The sequence below is a fragment of the Lepeophtheirus salmonis genome, chromosome 4 (assembly GCF_016086655.4).
Source record: "Lepeophtheirus salmonis chromosome 4, UVic_Lsal_1.4, whole genome shotgun sequence".
In the NCBI taxonomy this organism is placed as follows: Eukaryota; Metazoa; Arthropoda; class Copepoda; order Siphonostomatoida; family Caligidae; genus Lepeophtheirus; species Lepeophtheirus salmonis.
Window position 1 is genome coordinate 38,700,000 of NC_052134.2, and position 19,883 is coordinate 38,719,882.

General features: G+C 31.3%; 5 protein-coding genes across 7 annotated transcripts; 2 read left to right on the forward strand and 3 right to left on the reverse strand.

The window, feature by feature from the left end:
* Positions 1-1,919: 1,919 nt before the first annotated feature.
* Positions 1,920-10,035, reverse strand: LOC121115906 (transient receptor potential cation channel subfamily A member 1 homolog). 3 transcript variants are annotated; one of them, XR_011779815.1, is made up of 14 exons: positions 9,758-10,034; positions 9,608-9,680; positions 8,850-9,545; positions 8,506-8,795; positions 8,256-8,439; positions 7,940-8,157; positions 7,507-7,881; positions 7,147-7,436; positions 6,946-7,076; positions 6,267-6,863; positions 6,067-6,150; positions 3,825-4,123; positions 3,646-3,772; positions 1,920-2,316 (listed from the first exon to the last, which is right to left on the reverse strand). XR_011779815.1 is itself a non-coding variant. In XM_040710086.2 (13 exons), exons 1-13 carry the CDS (start codon positions 9,919-9,921, stop codon positions 2,131-2,133), a joined length of 3,630 nt encoding a protein of 1,209 aa, XP_040566020.1. In that variant the 5' UTR covers positions 9,922-10,026; the 3' UTR covers positions 1,920-2,130. The 3 variants fall into 3 exon arrangements, 1 of the variants encoding a protein (XP_040566020.1); XM_040710086.2 differs by lacking the exon at positions 6,067-6,150 and having other exon boundaries at positions 9,758-10,026; XR_011779816.1 differs by lacking the exons at positions 1,920-2,316; positions 3,646-3,772 and having other exon boundaries at positions 3,988-4,123; positions 6,047-6,150; positions 9,758-10,035.
* Positions 10,036-13,604: 3,569 nt separating this feature from the next.
* Positions 13,605-14,894, forward strand: eIF4EHP (eukaryotic translation initiation factor 4E homologous protein). The gene is made up of 5 exons (XM_040710092.2): positions 13,605-13,926; positions 13,989-14,070; positions 14,135-14,350; positions 14,406-14,695; positions 14,754-14,894. The coding sequence occupies exons 1-5, from the start codon at positions 13,904-13,906 to the stop codon at positions 14,794-14,796; spliced, it is 654 nt and encodes a 217-aa protein (XP_040566026.1). The 5' UTR covers positions 13,605-13,903; the 3' UTR covers positions 14,797-14,894.
* A 199-nt stretch (positions 14,895-15,093) lies between these two features.
* On the reverse strand, positions 15,094-17,651 carry LOC121115908 (fanconi-associated nuclease 1). The gene is made up of 2 exons (XM_040710091.2): positions 15,753-17,651; positions 15,094-15,694 (listed from the first exon to the last, which is right to left on the reverse strand). Exons 1-2 carry the CDS (start codon positions 17,449-17,451, stop codon positions 15,147-15,149), a joined length of 2,247 nt encoding a protein of 748 aa, XP_040566025.1. The 5' UTR covers positions 17,452-17,651; the 3' UTR covers positions 15,094-15,146.
* Positions 17,485-18,132, reverse strand: LOC121116604 (uncharacterized). The gene is made up of 2 exons (XM_040710869.1): positions 17,775-18,132; positions 17,485-17,651 (listed from the first exon to the last, which is right to left on the reverse strand). The coding sequence occupies exons 1-2, from the start codon at positions 18,130-18,132 to the stop codon at positions 17,485-17,487; spliced, it is 525 nt and encodes a 174-aa protein (XP_040566803.1).
* Positions 18,133-18,482: 350 nt separating this feature from the next.
* Positions 18,483-19,468, forward strand: Tctp (translationally controlled tumor protein). Its single transcript, XM_040710093.2, has 4 exons — positions 18,483-18,656; positions 18,737-18,807; positions 18,878-19,181; positions 19,240-19,468. The coding sequence occupies exons 1-4, from the start codon at positions 18,629-18,631 to the stop codon at positions 19,353-19,355; spliced, it is 519 nt and encodes a 172-aa protein (XP_040566027.1). The 5' UTR covers positions 18,483-18,628; the 3' UTR covers positions 19,356-19,468.
* Positions 19,469-19,883: the final 415 nt, after the last annotated feature.

The following is a 19,883-nucleotide window of genomic DNA, read 5'->3' on the forward strand; positions in this document are numbered from 1 at the left end:
TAATTTTTATTTCAGAAAAGCTAACTAACAGCTCACCCTAAAAATGGGACACCCTAGTACACACACTTAGATAAAAATTTGAAAAGAAGTTGATCTTTTGTGACCTTTACTATGACCCTATAACCATACCGTATTAATTTAAAATATTACAAAGCTTTTGCTTCATGTTTAAAAAAGTTGTTTTTTTTAGTTTTTAAATGAGTTGAACTAAGATTTAATTTATTTAATATAGTGCTGCCTGCATATTATACTCCCTTATTGTTCTTTTTACTGTATTGGTATATGAATATGATATACGTCATATACGTGTAGCGCACTCGGTTACGTGTTTTCAAATAATTATAAATTATTTTTTTACTCGCTGGATGGATCTTAAGTTGAATCAATATTACTTATTAAAGACTTTTTCACGACAATTAGTAAGCTTTTCTGCAAAAGAACAGATGGTTCACTGAATTTATTGAAATTGTATCAACTCACTGACCCCTCAAATTGTATCTCATGGTCACATGATGAAATGCCTTAATTCCCTTAAAGATCATCCTGTTAGATTGAAGGAAGGAAAAGTTGATGTTTATTATTAATACTTAGGAATGACAAATTAAGTATTTTGGTGGAGCTAAATTTCTTATAACATGCTTTTGTTGTTACATATTAATACTGTGTAACAGTATTGCACAAGGACCTAAATTTGATTACACTTTTGAGTGGTTCACAACAAATTAATTAAGTTTACTCTTGATTCAATTATTAATAAAGAAAATTTAATTAAACTCAAGACCAAAAATGATTTCATCCATAATATCTTATAGAATGTTTCTAACATTCAATATCCTAAAATCAATTATACAAAGTGTAAAAAATGTGATTTACATATGCATGGCAATTCCGCAACCCCCTTCCCCGAGGATTCACGAGGAGATAAATATATATACAGAGGTGACAATAAGTTTTAAACCTTTTTAAGTTTTTTGAGTGATAGATTGATCGTAGAGGAAAAACACTCTTTCTAAATATTTTATAAATGATTCAATATAACTGCCTCCTTTATCGACTACCTCCTTTAGACGTGATTGAAATGATTCACATGATGCACACACCATAGATTTGGGAAGTTTAATCCATTCCATCTGAATTAAGGATCTTCCAAATTTAAATATTGACGAGTTTTTACATTCGACACGAGATAACCTTATACAAAGTAGTCGAGGGGTTTAAGATCTGCTCTCGAAGTGGACTACATAGAGTTGTCCCAAAAAGGAATATTTGTTTTAAGCCACTCTTGACAATAAACGCTGGTATGTATTGGAGCTTCATCTTGCTGAAAGGTCACTTTAATCGTTTTAGATGAATTGGCTTTAAACCACGGAAAAACCACAGGCTCCAAAACATATGAAATATAGTCTTCATTCGGAAGCCCTCCGGAATAAAAACAAAGAGAAGCTTATCTCCTTCACTTGAATCCCTACTCAAACCAAAAGGGATCGACTATTAAACCGTTCTAATAACGTTTTACTTCTTTGAATCAGTTTCATCCGTGCATCTACTGTGATATTCCTGACTTATAAAAAAAACTTTAATGGTCTTCTCTTTTTATATAAGAAGAGAGAGGTTGAATTCAGATTACATAACAACCAATCAGATTGCACGTATTATACTTGTCTGCCAAATTTTCCTTGGTTTTTTTAATTTAAAGAAATAAAAATAGAAAAGATTTCAAAAATCCATGGCTATTGAGAAAAATCGAAACTCCATAGTTTTTCAAAGAAAAATAATATTTTTTGAAAAAAATTTCAAAAAATTAACAGCTATTCACAAAAAATTTCTTAACTTGTTTTAAGGGAAGGGGGTACAGTCTCTCCAGCCCACCCCCTAACGCCCCCCAAAATATATTTGAAGAATTAATTAGTTCATACGAATTTGAAAAGCAGAATTTTAATAAAAACAATGTTATTAAATAATTATCAAATGTTCTATAAACTATGAAAGCAATCAAAAATTGAGTAACAAATAAATATTTTTTAAATCAAAAATTTATGACATAAACTTCATTTATATATAATAACAATAGCAATTAAGTATTTTTAAGCACAAGCGGAGGAAACAATTATAATATGAGAGAGATAGGATTTAAGAGACGCTAGTGTTGAAACCATATTCCTCATCTGGCAGTATTATTTCATTATGTTCGACAATGGCTATTAAAATATTCTTGATATCCTCAGCGGCTGACGATAACGTTTTGATATCTTTCTCAATCTTGCTGATTTTCTCTTGAGTCTGTCTTTGTTGTGTTAAGATATCAGATATATCAGGCTGTAAAATAAAGTAGTATATTTATGTTTCGATTTATGACATTGTTTTTTTTTTTTTGCAAGAATTGCATATAAAACATGAACAAAATATTCAAAACAAAAGTAAACTAGAATGGGCGGGCACTTAATAAAGCGCAAACCTCCACCTATTGTCGTTTCTCCTGCTATATGCAGCATCTTTATTAAAATTACATAAAAAAAACAATTCTAGCTCTGAACTCAAAATATTCTAAAGTTCTAATCGATTATGCATTTTAACGCTTTGTGCTACTTTGACTACCTCTTCAAATTTAATGACCTCTTACTGTGACCATATAACATATAATCTTGGTACAAGTTAGATCAAAATCGATCTGTAACTTTTACCATAATCCTGGTGACCAACAGACAAACATATAGAGGCAAAAACTTAACCTCCATTCAACTTTGTTGCGGAGGTAATTATATATATTTATGCAAGGAATATTTTGTATATTAAAAACACTTTTCTCTTCTTTTTTTTTTTTTTGACCAACTAAAATCTATTTTTTTAATTTTTCTATAAGTGACTCGAAGAATTAAAAAAAGTCTTTATATGAATTGAATTATACATACTTTTAATACATATTAGGGTCTGATATATAATACAACTAGGGAATAGAGGGATATATTTTTAATAAAGGGTATAGATTCTAGTCTTTTTATTTGTTGGTACTATTTTGACATCCAATAGATTACTATTTTCCTTAATATTAATGAAAAATTGGGCTTTATTCTCATACAAATTGTTTGTTCAGACCCCAAAATGGCCAACATAATCATGCTTACGTCATATGAAAACGCTTTAGAGTTATAAAATGCAAGAAAAATATGAATTAAACAACCGCACTATGAGTATTTTAAGGAATTAAAATAACTTTTTCTATTAATTATTATTCTGAGGACATAAAATAAATATATCAACGAAAACAATTATTTTAATTCCTTAAGACATTCATTCCAAGATTGTTTTAATTCAATTCACTCTTTCATTTCATAATTATCCTACATTACTTTTTAAAAAAATGGAAGAGAAAAGAAAAGTTAAAATCTTAGTATTAATATACAACTTCATTTAAAAAATTATTTTTATTCATATTACACTACCGAGTTTTGTTGACAGTATATGCAATGTTGCACCCTGTCGGTTACTAAGGCAGACATTTCGGGTTATAAAATATATTTCCATGTTTCTCGAGACAAAAAGCAATATCAGGGGATCAATCTCAAAGTAAGGACAGCAATTAACAAATTGCTGGTTTTAATACTAGTGTCATTAAGACTCTTTAAATCTTATATGAGAAATGAATACCTCTTCATCAAATTCGAAGACATTTCGTATAATATTAGAAGATGACATGATATCTGACAGCAACCAACTTAAACAATTTTCGGAGGTAGATTTTTGTCTAATTTCCTCTTGGGTAGTACTTAACATCCTATAAATTGACCAATAAGTAATAATAGTTAAAATTGTACTTAATGAACAACCTTCTTAAGAAATTGGGTAAATGCCTTTCCACATTCAAAACCAACTCTGCCTGCATGACAAGTCTTTTTAAAACAGCTTGATCCTGAACCGCTTTGATATCCTCTACTGCCAAACCCACGAGGAGATTCATTACAATCAAACTCATAACAACGACAAATATTCCAAAAAAGACTTTGCTCATTCCTCCAGGCTTAGGATCATTCTCGTTACCTGGAAAAAATATATCCACATACTCGTATTCTCCAATCATCATCACGGTTGTTTTTAGAAAAGAATCTCCAGGTGTTTGAAAAGGGTCCTTTATTAAAAAAAGAATACAAAATCACTCAAAATCTAAATACTAATATAACAATAATTATTAAAATGTGTTATTAGAAATTTTGGTGCCAACGTCTAAATACAAAAAGTGGGTTATAAAATGTTTATTAAATTTCAATTTAAGTCTCTTTGTGTAAAGGTGATTTTTTATTTGAAAGACAAAATATTTGAGTACCTTAGTTTTCAGTTTTTAGTGCAGCTTTATTTACTAAAGTATAAAATATATATAGATTATAAAATTAACATTGAGTTCTTATAAACATTAAATTAAACTACGTCCCAGAAAAGGATTTTCTATGTATACAGGGTTTTTTTTTCCTTTCAATTTGGAATTTTTAAAAAAAGAATAAGATCTTAAGAGGCCTCTATTTTTCGCTCCCTCGATCGGAGGAAAGAAAGGACATGAAGGTGGATGAAGGGTACGTGACTACGCTAATATATTACCCGTGTTAACAATCATAATCCAATGTTGGAAAAGTTTCAAGCCTCTCAATCAATTTTAGCAAGGTACTGACCATTTAACAATTTAAAAAACAAACAAAAACATAATGAGTGAAATCATTTTTAGATCACTTGTTCAAATATTGTAGATTAAATATTTCAATGAAAGTATATTCATGATTATTGATAGTGTGTACAAGATGTAACTTGTACATATTATAAAAGTATTAAGAAATGAGATTACACATTTTATATTTAAATTTTATAATAATTTTGTTGAGGTTAATGCAGTCATGGAATTTTCATTCGATTACCAATATATGAAGGGTGTAATTTTGACTTTTCTGATGAAAATTACTAATTGATATGTATTCTACAGTAAATTAGATGATTATCTTAAATAAGGATAATGCAATCATGTCATTCGTAGATAATAATATATTTCAAATCTAAATAAAACAATAGTTGGGTGATTAAATTGACTACCATTATAATTAAACAAGACGTTATGAGACGAAAAAATTGTAAATAAAATAAATTACTTATTAAATTAGCTAAATATATATTATTAGTAGTAATGAAACTCGGTTCTAGAAATATTTTTTTTATAAAAGAAATTTTCTTTAAAAAAAAGGGAAATTTACCACATTTATTTCTATAAAAAAACAAACCGTAATTTTTACCGATTTTTTTATCATACCAATATGGATCAAATTTTACTACGAGAACGATTCAGACCGAATAAATTCAGTTTTACAAAAGTTATAACGGTCGTAGATTAGTCTATAATTTCCAGACCGAACCCCAACACTAATTAATTATTAATTACATTATAAATATCTCTTTTTTTTACAGGATTGTTTATTTAGACACGAGCAATCCTTAGACTATTGATAAATAATAAACCTAATGCAGAGGTTGTCAATCTAAAATAATATTGGAAAACAGTCATATTTTTTCGATAAATAAATTTTTAGAAAAATATTTCAGGGGGGAAAATCTTAAATCAAATTGTCCTAACTAAAAAGGGTACCGCGTTTGAATAACTGGTCTACATATCAGGACGCCGAAACTGCGGAAAGGGGATGCCCCTGCATCCCTTCCATCCACAACAGTACTCTTATTAAAAAAATACCCATCTTTGTTAATACCCGGCCCTTTTCTGAAAATAGTTCTGACGTCACTATCTAACTTTTTTTAAAGAAAAAATTGAGAATCTTAGTTTTTATTACCTTTTTTCTGTACTAAATTACTTTTTTTTAACCTAATTTGGTGTCCCTTCTAAAATTTAATGTTATATAAAACATTCATCGCTGTGAAGGGTCCCCCACCGCGCCCCCTGCCACTGGTTTTAAATTAGTGCAAGTTATAAATAGAAACATGAATAAATAGTTATGAATTTAATATAAGTAAAATGTAAAATGAGTTTGAGGTATGTGTTATTTGTGCTGTCAAGTCATACTTGCATAAAAATCACTCAACCTGCGAGAATGGTCAACTTTTTTTAACCATTCAATTTGTATGATGAAAATGACTTATGATGTATTTTTGATGCAGAATACCATACTGTAATTCAAGAATATTATAAGTAAAGTACATAATTGAGCTTCCTGATAAAATTACTTTAGTCCCAATTCTTTTGTACATATTAGTTCAATAATGTAAAAAATTATTTAACTTACGTGCGAGGTGTGAAGAAAATGAAATCCAAGTCCAAAAGCGATTACAAACACCATAAATATCAAAGCGAATTTGATAAAGGTCAACAGAATGTCAAAAAACATGATTACGTATATTCCAAGGTATGGAAGCTGTCGAATATCCGCTAAAAGATTCAACCAAGCCAATGTAATTAAAATGGCAGCCACGTCCCACCTTGAACAATCTTTCTCTGGAACAAAAATTGTGTCCACTGAAATAATGTATAGGGATAAGATACAAACAACCCAGTCCATTAAATTGTCGAAACTAAAATATCGAATCCCTGTTCTAATAATCTCAGTTATTTCAGCTAAAATATTCAAAATAACTCCTATCAGAACACCGACATGACAAAAAGTTTTGAACATATTTTGAGGCGGTAGAAGTTCATTCGGGTCGGTTTTTGGGTCAATATCACTTCCAAAGCATTGGGAATGTTTAACTTCAAGGAGTAAGTATGAGGTTAAAAAGACAAGGAATAGGCTATATAAAAATACTCTTCCATAAAATACGTAACGACCAAATTTTCGCCATTTATGTCTAACTAAAGCTAGACAAAGAGGATGCCGTAAGAGGTCCTGAAGCAAAAATAAATAAAAATCACATACATTCCGTTGTATGACTTCGATATATAATAATTTGATAATATAATAGGCCTACTCTATTTTTCTCTTCAGCCATGATCATAAAAGGATGGTTCTGATTTACTATTCTTCTATTTTTATGGTATGTACTTAGAAATGGCTCACATTGGGCATTTTCGTCTACTTGGCAATATTCGAAGACAACATCTATAATCATTTAAAAAAATAATTTTTAATAGATTATGTTAGTTCAATCGAGACACAAGGGGATATGTACCATATGTTATTCCATGTACATTTTTTACTTCTTTTTCCACAGGTTGCCAAAGATAAGCATCATCTAAAAATTCATAATTCATGATCACTTTCTTTTCACCACACTTTTCAGGATTTTCTACTGTTGTAATACATGAATCAAGAACTGTTTCCACTAAATCCGGATATGTTTTTATCAATAATCTAAGCGGGGTTTCAGGAACTTTATGTCTTAGCTTATGAAGAGGAGTAAGGCACGTTCTAAATGCGTTCTTCCAATCTGGATACTCAATTAAAGCTTTGACAACAGATCTAAAATATTATGTTAATTATAATTAATCAGTAATAGTAAGTTCATATAAATGAATGAGAATCACAATACTTATTTTTTTTAAGAAGAGCAATTTCCAATGCATTCCTTCCAAAGGCATCCTCCATTTTGAGACTTGCGCCATTAGATAAAAGCAATCGTACGGTTTTTTCATGACCAAATTCTGATGCCAAGTGAAGAGGAGTAGTTTTGCTTCTATCTAAGGGATCTATTTGAGCTCCAGATTCTAATAGAAGTTCAACACATTTGTATGCTCCAACACTTGCAGCACAGTCTAAAGGAGTCCATTTCTTGACATTACGACTCTGTATATCAGCTCCATATTCAAGGAGCTTTTTAGACACCAAAAACCTTCTGTTGGTACAGGCAATGTGCAAAGCTGTATTAGAGTCTTCATCAATATCCGAAATAGCACAGCGATCGCTTCTGCAAGGAAGGAAAACATTACACAGGGATATAAACCTTAAAACTCAACGGTTATTACTTCAATATTTCTTCAACAACTTTGACTCTTCCATTCAACGAGGCCAAATGAAGAGCAGTCATTTCATCTTCATTCTTTTTATCGATATCGGATCCAGCATTGATAAGTAAGTGAACAATCTCCACATTACCTTCCTTGGATGCAACGTGCAACGGTAAATTATCAAATAAATCATTTACACTTATCAATCCATTGCATTTATCATTTTCCAGAAGTACCTAATGTTAAATAAGCAGATTGAATGACACATTAGTGTTAGTCTTAAAATCAGAAACAGTATCTAAGTTTTTATAAATAACAATGATTTCAATCGTACTTTTAAAACCTCCGGCTTATTATACAACGCAGCAATATAAAGACAACTTCGATCATCATAGTCCAGAAGATCAACATTAGTCTTAAAAGCAATTAAAACTTCTACAGCCTCAACGTTACCTTCCTTACAAGCAATATGAAGAGGCGTAAAACCATTCGAATCTTGAATATTGGGATTACAACCACTATAAAGTAAACAAATATGTGTATAATTACAATAATCAAATATTACACTTTTTTTTTATGCATACTTATTTACTAAGTACTCAATAACTTTTACATTATTATTAGAGGCTGCAATGTAGACCGGAGTTTGTATTAAACTGTTAACAACATTTACTTCTGCACTGTGTTCAACTAATAGTTCAACGGATTCAATTTGTCCAGTTCGAGCAGCACAATGAAGTACTGATACAGAGTGTTTATTTTTCGAATTAACATTTGCTCCATATTCAAGTAAGAGCTCCACAATCTTAATGGATCCAGAGCTCACAGCAATAGATAATGATGTATTTCCCTCACCATCCTTTTTTTGAATTAACTAAAAGTACTCATGAAAAATATGACAAACGTGTAAAATAAATTAATGACTCACTTCCTTAACAAAGTCTGTAGAAAAATTAGCCTCACTCTCAGAAATAATAGCATTGACAACTTCAACATTCCCCTCCTGACATGCTTCATGAAGAGGTGTTCTTTCATCAATATCAATACATTTTGGATTCGCTTTATTAGCAAGTAACAATTTTACAGTATCCAAGCGATTATATGTAGAAGCCAAGTGCAGAGGAGTTGATCCCTGTAAGTCTCGAGGTTCCTTTTCTATACCTGATGTACTAAGAAGAACTGACGCTGCATCGTTGTTACCCCGAATAGCAGCATGATGAAGTGCGGTAAGATTATATCTATCTTGAGCATTCACATCAGCATAATAATTAATCAATAAAGCAACAGTCTCTCCAACATTAATGACTTTTTCACATTCAAACATCTCTGCTTCGTCCTCTTCTTCATCAAATGAACGATACGATCCCTTTTTCCAATGTCGACTCCTCTTTTTTCCACCATAGCGAGCTGCATATTGGAGTGGGGTCATTTTATCTGGACCCTGAACATTAGGATTTGCTCCCATATCCAATAGAAACTGAGCAATATCAATATTGGTATAACGAACAGCGTAATGAAGTGGCGACACATCCTTTTCATCCAAGTTATTGAATGTATTCAATAATTCCTCTTTATATTGAGTAGCAAATTTCTCAAGGATCTCAATGTATCCTTCTCTACAAATCTGGGGATAAATTGCCAATTGGCAACAAATAAGTTCGATAATTTTAGGAAAATTATTTTTACTTGATGAAGGGATTTGTACTTTTGTTCTCTGGATACTATACTTGAAATCGACGTTACTTCCAAGAGAGGAACACTAGAATTTTAGTAAAAAGTGGTTCGTATATTTGTTGTGAAAAAGCTTAATTATATTATATAAATATTTAATATTACTTGACTTGATCCACAGACAGTCGAAATGTACTTTCATCCTCATCTTGTTCTCCATCTTCATCATCATTCTGAGTAGCTTCACCATCAACATCATCTGGACCCATAACATAACAAGTGGGGAGTTCGATTTCCTCACCTACATGACCATTGGTATCATCCTCCATCGTTTATCTATTATGATTCATTAGTTGACTTGTTCTGGTGTAATTCATTCATTAGATTTAAAGAAACTTCCCCCAGGTTTATTATGATAGAGTAATAAGAGGTTGTTCAAAAGTTATATGAAATTGTTCCGCTTCTTTTTTTTTTTTTTAATGCGAGAAATTTAATTTAACATACTATTTATTATCACCACCAAGAGAACTTACAATAATATAAATATGCATTTTGTATGTTTACCCAATGTTGTAAAAGATATATCGAATAATATAAAAGTTATTGATTTCTTGTTGGATCCAAATTAATTACTTAATATCCGTATAATTATTAAAGAGATTTGATTTCGACAGGAAATAAATGTCATGTTTATTTTATCATGATTCTTTCAAATGATTATAAATGGTACATACAATAGTATAATAGACAATGAATACAAATACATAAAATTAATTTGCATTCATTCATATTCAACATCGAATATTGAAAAATCATGGTGAACAAATTCTGAGTTTGAATAATGTTTATGTCTGAGAAGAATCAATCCATTTAAAATAAGGACTTTTAATGTTTTTTTAAAATCGTTAAATATCTTCGTTTGAAGCTTCATTGCGTCCTTTCCCTTCTTTTGATAGAGCTTCACAGTGTCTTCTATAATTTCTTGTATTGTAAATTTCCTTTGTGATAATAGTTTGAAGAAACGATAGGTGTATTTTGATACGGGTAGTGAGAATACATCCTTCATTTGGTTATGCTTAGTTATTCTGATATGTAGCTTATTTATATTTTCATGAGATGTAAGTACGCTAATGATGGGGCTGATTTTTTCCACTTGAAAAATGGGTATGTTATCCATGTTATTCAAGGAGGCAACAGAGTCATTTTTCTTGCTTACAAAAAAAATATGTTTGTTCTCATACCCATATATAATTTCATTTACAATTTGTAGTTTTCTTTTGCTCAGCTTATTTAAATATGCTGGACGTTGATTCATCCAATTTCGCTGAACTGGATAATAAAAGTCAACAACTTTAAGCTCATTCTTCTCGGATTGCTCAATATATTCGTAAAGTTCTGATAATGTAAAAGGTAGATCTTGTTTATGTAGATACATGTCATAGAATCCCACATCTAATTCTGCTTCCTTAAAGATGCCTTGCATGTGAATCCAACTATTTTCTAAATGATTGTTGTAGCACAATCTGCTGCGCTGAACTTCTTCATGGTATGATAGATTTCTATTCTCATTTAGGATTTTAAGTAACTCTTGCATTAAATATAGACCTTGTCGTCCATAATACGCGTATAACATTAGAAATATTCCTCCATCTGGAGCCAGACTATTCTTTAAAATTCTCAAACCTTCATCGGGTTCTGCTAAATGGTGTAAAACTCCATAACAGTCTATGAAGTCAAATAGTCCTAACTTCAAATTTGGTATATTGTATATAGAATCATGATAGAATAAAATATTTTGATAACCAAAGTTTTTTGCTCTTTCACGAGCTATCTCTAGGGATTTTTTCGAAAAGTCCAAATACACTATTTCAGTTTTGTAGGCTTTAAATACATAAGCATAGTGTAAAAGACTGTATCCAGTACCACCACCAGCTATAAGAATTCGGAATATTTTGTTTCTTCCTAGGTCCCCATTTCCATTATAGAGGAAATGATTTATCTCCAACATAAAAGGACCATCATTAATCGGTATACTTTTCTTCGTTTTCTCAAGTTTAGGATCCACAAAAGGGTATGGATACCGACTATACTGCTCTTGTACTTTTGTAATATCCTTTTCATTGAACCTTCTAAAAAGTTCATTCTCATAGGTAGAGTTGATATGGGATAAGAATAGTATTAATACTAAACAATTTGAAGTCATTCTAATAAAATATACTTTTGGTATCTTATAGCCTATCGATATCCATATACATCCTCTCCAATTTTCTTCTCAGAGTTTTCAAAATTTTAAACATAGTCATCTGAATCCCCAAAACTACATTTGAGATTGAGTTTAATCTATTTAAAGCAGAATCTTTTGATTCGTCTGGGCCCAATATGTTAGTTCAAATTTTGTTGGCCAGTAATATTTAAGAGAAATACGGAATACGGAATTTTACCTACAATCAAGGAATTTAAGTACTATTTCCTTACAAATATTGTTGGGTTATTGATGTAAAGTGTATTCCATTAGCAATATTTCTACTATTAGCGATCGTTTGACGGAAAAAAAATCCTATCAATAAGAATGATGATTGGTGATGATGGACTTCAGAGATCTCTTTGGGATTATTAATATCGTATCATGTAAGGCATAATTCGTGAATAAGTTTCAAGACGTAAATTATATATTATTTGAAAAAAAGTAATAATAATAACAGGATTTAAGAACTTGCACTAAATATACTTTGTAAAAGTAACTATATAGAAATTGTGAAAAAAAATATCGTATGAAATGAACGGCACAAAAACATTATTCATCAAACGTAGGATAAAGGGCATGGTTGTTAAGAGATATCAAATTAACCATTTTCTATATATATCAATGCCGATCAAAATATGAATACAAACTAAGACTATATTTATTTAAATTTTAATACAAACATTCAAAATTATACAAAAGATGTAAAAAAGTGCTTGTACATTGAATTCACTAACAAAAGTTGCTCATCAAAAATACTTTCTTAAGATTTAAGCATGTTTCTTTTTAAAGAATAACCCGTTTTCTTTGTTTGTTGAGTATCTTCGATTGGGGGGGTATGAAAGTATAATAGGCTTAATTATAAAAATGCAGGGGCGCCCGTTAGGGATTGGCTGGAGGGGCTGTAGCACCCCCCTCCTAATATCCAAACTTCAAAAAAATTAATTTTTGAAATTAAAAAAAAAAAAAAAAAATTCTAACTTTTTGACAAAAAAATTTAGTTTTTGCGAATAACCAAGGATTCTTAAATTTTATTTTCAAAAAATTGTATATATGATATTTAATTTTTTTTTTCCCAAAAATTCATTTTTAAAATCTTTTTCAATAAAACTTAGTTTTTTTTAAATTGAACATTTGAAATTTAATTTTTGAATTTTTTTCCCACTAAAAAATTTAATTTAGGAATCTTTATTTCAAAAATAATTGAAAAACCAAGCTTAGCCTAAAATATAATACTGCGGACGCCCTTAAAATATAAAATTATTTATTTAATTCACAGATAATTTGACCCTTTATATTATTATATATGTATAGAAATCGTCTATTAGTCTGTTAATAGAATTAATTATTACAAAAAAACAAAACAAAAAAACACCGTTGTTTTCAATAGTTCAATGTTGGACTTTTTTTCATTTTTAATAATTAATACAAGAACTAATAGACGATTTCTATACATATATGATAATATAAAGGGTAAACATTCAAATTATCTGTGAATTACATGAATAATTTTATAAGAAATTCCATTAATTATTATTTTTTATATGAGCATGAAGGACTAAACTTGTATTTGTAGAGTAATCTATGTTTTGAGATGTCTTTCAAAAAAAAAAAAAATATATCCTCTTGCTAATATATATATATAAAAAGAATATCTACATGTACGCAACAATAAGCAAATGGATTCTTTATTTTTAAACCGTTTTAAGAGTAAAGTTTTTCAGATTTCACTCTCCCACTTTTGTTTCAACATGTTGTAAAATTATATGTAGTATACCTATTATCATTTTTACAATAAAAAGTACCTAGGGTTTTTTATGCACCAGCAATTGTGTTTTATGTACGTTTTTTAAAAGGATTCACGTGACATGTCGAAACATTCTTCCCTTGCTTATATTCTATATTATGTAGTCTGCTGATTTGTAACTAGCAGCTGAATATTGTTATCGAAAGAAAAGAGCTGAGAATATAATATTATATAACTTAATAGAAGAGAATAAATAAAATAACACAACAATAACAAATTATTAACAAAAAACAGTCATAGTAAAATAATATTAAATACGGTGATGTTGGAATCCAAGTCATATTCGTAAGATCCTTCCGGTACTTTTATTTGAAGTTGAATACTAATTATATTGTATTTTCTGACAGAATTTCCGAGGGTGAAGAGGAGACGGATAAGTTTTCACCGCCGGGCATGAACGGAACAGCACGGCACCATCAAAATAATAACGTAGGGTTGGGCTCAGTACTGAGCAGTAGGTTATAAATGATTGCTTTATTACTTGTATTTGTAGGAGGATCATCCTTTAAAATTCAGATTCTGCTTTTGGAAGAACAAGAAAGCGGAGGGAAACACACGGATCAACTACGACAAAAACCTCAAGCTTCTGGGTTCGTTCAACACATGTGAAGACTTTTGGAGGTTTCATTGCTATTTCAAACCCTTTCATCACTTACCTAAGCCCTCAGATTGGTATATATTTCGAGAAGGAATCAAACCCATGTGGGAGGTAAGAGAAATGAATATATTATGATCCATGAGTTACGCACTTTTCCCCTCTATAGGATGACGCAAATCGATATGGTGGAAAATGGTTAGTAAGAGTGAGACATGGGCTTGGATACAAAGTCTGGGAAAATACGCTACTTGCGCTAGTGGGGCAGCAGTTTCAAATCGATGATGAAGTTTGCGGCGTCGTCGCATCACTACGTGCAAGTGAAGAAATCATTTCCGTTTGGAACAAAACTTCGACAGATCCAGCCATAGTAGAAAAAATAAGAGATGTCTTTTGTAAAGTTATAGAACTACCCTCTGGTACAGTCATTGAGTATAAGCCACATGCGACGGCTATGAGGTGACTACAACATTTAAATTTTTATTGACTTATGATTTTATTCTATTTCTCATTTTAGTGACCATGCAAATAATAGACACTACTTCTATCGAATTGAATGAATACCACAAAACACATAAAATTAAAATTTCCTGTTCACATGGTGTACTTAAAAAATATATACCTATATTTTTAAGCAATTAAACTTTGTCCAGATAAATTTGATGAAATCTTTGTTTCCTTCAACTCTGATTTCACACATTTATAAGTGTAATACATTTTTTTTTTGCCCTTAGTATGAAATGTTCATCTCCATTTTATTTCAAATCGTCTCATTCGCTTTCTCTCAAATTTTTGGATGAAAAATTCGTAGATTTCGTTTTAAGAAACAATTGAATGATTTTTTTTTTCAATAAAGATAAATTAAATACTTTTATTTTGGAACTATCCTGTAAATCTATGTGCTTAAAAATTAATGCAAACTTTTGCTTCCAATGGCTTGTACATAACATACAATTGCATCCAAACCGATGCTATTTAAAAAATTGAGCCATATTATTTGCTTGGTTGAAAGACGATCACCAGGTCCTTTTACTTCTACAAAACGAACACTCTTTTTCTCAGGATTCCAAAGCGTTAAGTCTGGGAATCCTGATCGAAAGAAACGATGTCTTGTCAGAAGGCGACGAGATATTTCACAGAGTTGTTCCTTGGTAAAACAGTCGATCAATTCTTTAAATGAAGAGAAGTCTGAAAAAAGATCCCAATTTACTAGTGAGGAAGTTCCTTGTCCCAATTTCCAGTTTTTTTCTAACAAGGCATGTAGTTTTTCATATGATTCTTTAAGAATACTCTCCAATCTTGATTCAATTATTTTTTTGCGTGATTCATAAAAAGTAAGGCTACCAATATCCAAAGGAGATGATTGATAAGGTCCTCTAAATGCATCAGAAACAAGACAATCATACACCACATCCCAAAAAAGAACGAAAACTATTGAGTTAATGACAGAGCCCTCACCTGGAAAAATAAAAAGAAATAAGAAGCTTGAACATTTATTATTGAATCACAAACTTGCCATGAACACCCATTGGATATTCATTTTGATAATACTTAATGGTAAATTCCTCAACTGAGCAATATAACTTTTCCCGATCCTGCTCGCCCGTATCAAAAATAAAGACACTCTTATTATTTCCTGATAAATCTTTATCAAGCATGGATCCTTGAATTTCCACATTCCTAAGTAATTCATCACACTTTGTAGGATCAATCCACCCTTGAAGATGATAATTTTTTAAATCTTCTTTGAGATGTTTTCGCATTTTAACAATTCTTTGGCACAAAGTTAATTTTCTTGCTGGAGATATGTGTTGATTTTCGAGAGCTTCCTTTGCATAGAAGAATGCTTCCTCTCTTCTTTTCAGCCATTGCTCTAAATCCAATGTCAGTCTTTCAAACCAGTGTCCAGAGGACAATTCCTTATTGTATACTTGCTCTTTTGATAGACAATATTTATAAATAGATACAGCAGCCTCGTAATTCCTGACTTTTTCAAATGCTTCAGCACATTTACTAAAGCAGTATACAATAATTCCTCCAGCGGTGAATTTTCTTAGGAAATCAGGGAGTTCAGCATCTTCCTTAGAAAACTTGCCAAGGATTTCAGTCTTAAAATGATCCCTAAGTTCAGGATAAATGTTGTCACATATTTCTCTAAACTCTTTGATTTCGGATAACTCTGAAATCTTTGCCTCGAAGTTGAGAGCTGTCTCATATGCTAATAAACCTTCTCTTGACCTAAAAACTGATTGCTTCCGGGAGATCTCATAGATGGGAAATAAAAGATCTCCTCGGTTCGCTAGGAGCATTACTGTAAGATTAGAGTTTCCTGCATTGTTGTTGTCACGATCTTCATAAAAACGAGTAAGGGAATGTAGAGATAGAATGCGGTTAAATAAACGCCTTGGTTCTTCTGAAAGGATAAAACAGGGATCTAGACTATCTAATGCTTTTTTGATTATTTTATTTTGAAGGACTTCATTTACACCACATTTGTTGAAGAATGACTTTTGTTTAATGAGTTTATCAAAAGCGAGGATGATATCCTTTTTTGTAGATTTGTTAATATTGAAACTTTTACACAATTTTTTCACCTCTGGAGATGGAAGCAAATTGATTATTAAGGAGATATCCTTTAAACTAGAATGATCATTTATAAAGAAATGCTCTTCAAGCTCCTTAAGAGTATTTTCTACATTTACAATTTCAGCATAGGACATTTTTTTGATCGAAATCCAAGTCCACTTTCTTTGAAATAGTCTCACATAAAGCTTTTGAGCATCATAGGATAACGATTTAAAGCACTTAGTAGCAAGCGAAATTTCATCTACTGTAAAGAGATTGGCATCATCCGGACACTCTTCTAATACCCCACGTACGATAGTTTCCCAATTTGCTAAATAGTAGGGCTTCACTCTTTCATCTCTCATAGACTCTTCAATTTGTTTTGAGCGCTTAGTAGGGGGTAAACTATTTGGCAAGATCTCACTTTCAGAACTGCTCTTCGTTCGTTTAAAATGAGATAAAAATCTTGAAGATACTTTGTCATCTTCCTCATCAACCTTTTTGCCAAACAAAACATCATCAGAAGGAAACAGTTCTAAAGACAAATTGGATTTGCATTCACCATTATCCAAGTGGTTATTAATTTTTATAAGGAGAACCTTTTTGTTACATACGGGACAACTTGCATGGGTTTGTAGTTTGGAACTCATTGTCTATATATTTATTGAATGACTGATGATAGTTTAAAAAACTGGCTTTAAGCCTCTATTATTGGATATGCTCGCTAAGGAAGAAAATTTAAGTGAAAGGAAGTTGTATACTTCTTTGTTAGCACTGCTCTTCTTTTCAGATGATTTATGCAAGGAGTTGTTTCCATCAAAATCTTGAATGAATGGGTCACCACCGTGATCTAAAATCAAATATTAAACTAGTCAGATACTTAATTATCAATATGGCATAACAAATATTTACTCCTACATATTAAATGACAGTAGATATGTAAGAAAGATTTGTACGCTAATTATGAATTGACCTATTAAAAATGAAACTATTTGAATATGTCCCATGTAAGCTGCTCGATGAAGAGGAGTTGCTCCTCCAGACCTCGAGGCAATGTTCACTTTTGCTCCACCTTCATTAACTAAAAAGGACACGATATTAAAATGTCCAGAGCGGGATGCATAATGTAGGGCCGTTAGTCCTGAAGAATCGAGGGCGTTTGTTAAATCTGGATTTCTTAATATACGCTCTCTGAGTTTGTTCAAATCTCCAGAAAGTGCGTCATTCCATGCTCCACGCTCGAAATCCAACTCATCAAGAGTACTTCGGCTCCAGCTGTGATTGGAAACACAATGACAAGAATTCCCGCTTTTATTTTCTTTTTTAGACATTGCCTCTTCCCCAAATACAGAATTGATAATAAAGTACACACTACAATGTGCAGTCAGATAAATTATCAGGCACTACTACAGGAGCATTTGAAACGGAGGAATAGCTTAAGTTTAATATTCCCTACTTCTTACGACTTATAAATCCTTAAATCTAAAAAAATATTGATACTTAGGTAATCAATTATAATTATCGTATAAAATATATAAGAATATAGAGAGTCATTACTTGAAATGTTCGGATAATTCGTGAGATCTTTGTCAGTCTGTAGCATATAAATAATTATGAACTGGAATCAGTCAAATAGGTTGGGTGATTTTATCTATTCAACTCCTCTTATGTAAATATTTTTGTAGTATCTTTTGTTTAGTAGCAGGAGCGACGCGTCTTCCTTTTCCTCTGTGAGGTTGTCGGCTTTCAAGGACCACTCAATTCCTCCCTAGTTCTAATTCACTTTCACTCCGGACTCTTCCCGTAAACACTCCTGCCTTATACAAAATGAAGATCTTTATGGACGTATTTTCTGGTAAGTGTGGATTTGGATTCAAGGGATATCTTAAGATATGAAATTCTAATAAATGGGCGGTTTTTTTTTTGTTTTTTTAGGAGATGAATTATTTTCCGACACCTACAAGTTCAAGTTGTTGGATGATTGCTTGTACGAGGTGTATGGAAAGGTGAGGATTCCTAATGTCATTCTTTTTTTAAATATAGTATTAATTTTCGCGTAACTTCGATACTTTGTAGTATGTCACACGGACTGATGGAGATGTGGTTCTTGATGGAGCCAACGCATCTGCTGAAGAGGCCATGGATGACTGTGATTCCTCTTCCACCTCTGGTGTCGATGTTGTCCTTAACCACCGTCTGGTCGAAACTGGATTCGGTTCCAAGAAGGACTACACCGTATACCTTAAGGACTACATGAAGAAGGTAGTGAGATATTTAGAAGGAAGTGGCAAACAAGCCGAAGTAGATACCTTCAAGACCAACATCAACAAGGTCATGAAGGAAATTTTACCACGGTTTAAGGATCTTCAATTCTATACTGGTAATTAATAATTCATTCTAATTTAAAGGGTATCCCTTAAATTAAACATACATTCTAGGAGAAACGATGGACCCTGAGGCCATGATCATCATGCTTGAATACAAGGAAGTTGATGGAAAGGATATTCCCGTCCTCTACTTTTTTAAACATGGATTAAATGAACAAAAATTTTAAACATTAGTGTCATCATTCATCTCAATTTCTTATAAATGTTTATATCTACAATATATTTTATATAGATAAAAAAGAATTTCCGTTGACAATAATATGCGAACTACCTAATTAAATTATGTTGTATTCATATTTCTAATGCGATTTTTGGGAATTTTCTCGTCATAACTAAATTCCATTTTTAAACGTACACGTCTGTATATGAATATATGTAAAGTGTTATTTACTTGTAAGACTAGTACACTTTTAGCGGCTTTCTCTTCATTTTAAATGTATGACTACACATGAATGCTTACCGTATTTTTGCTTAGGATTAACTCATTATTTGAGTAGTCGCTTCATTTAAATATATTGCAATAACTATATTCGTTGTATTTGGGATGTTCATCAGTCTTAAATGATGTATTCAGACCTGAGGGAAATAATTATCTATTAAAATCCCTCAATTGCAGTGTTTTAGTGGCATTAGGAACATAAATAAGAAACACCGGTTTTAAAGCAGTGATTTTTTGAGGTAGTGGCTTAAATGTT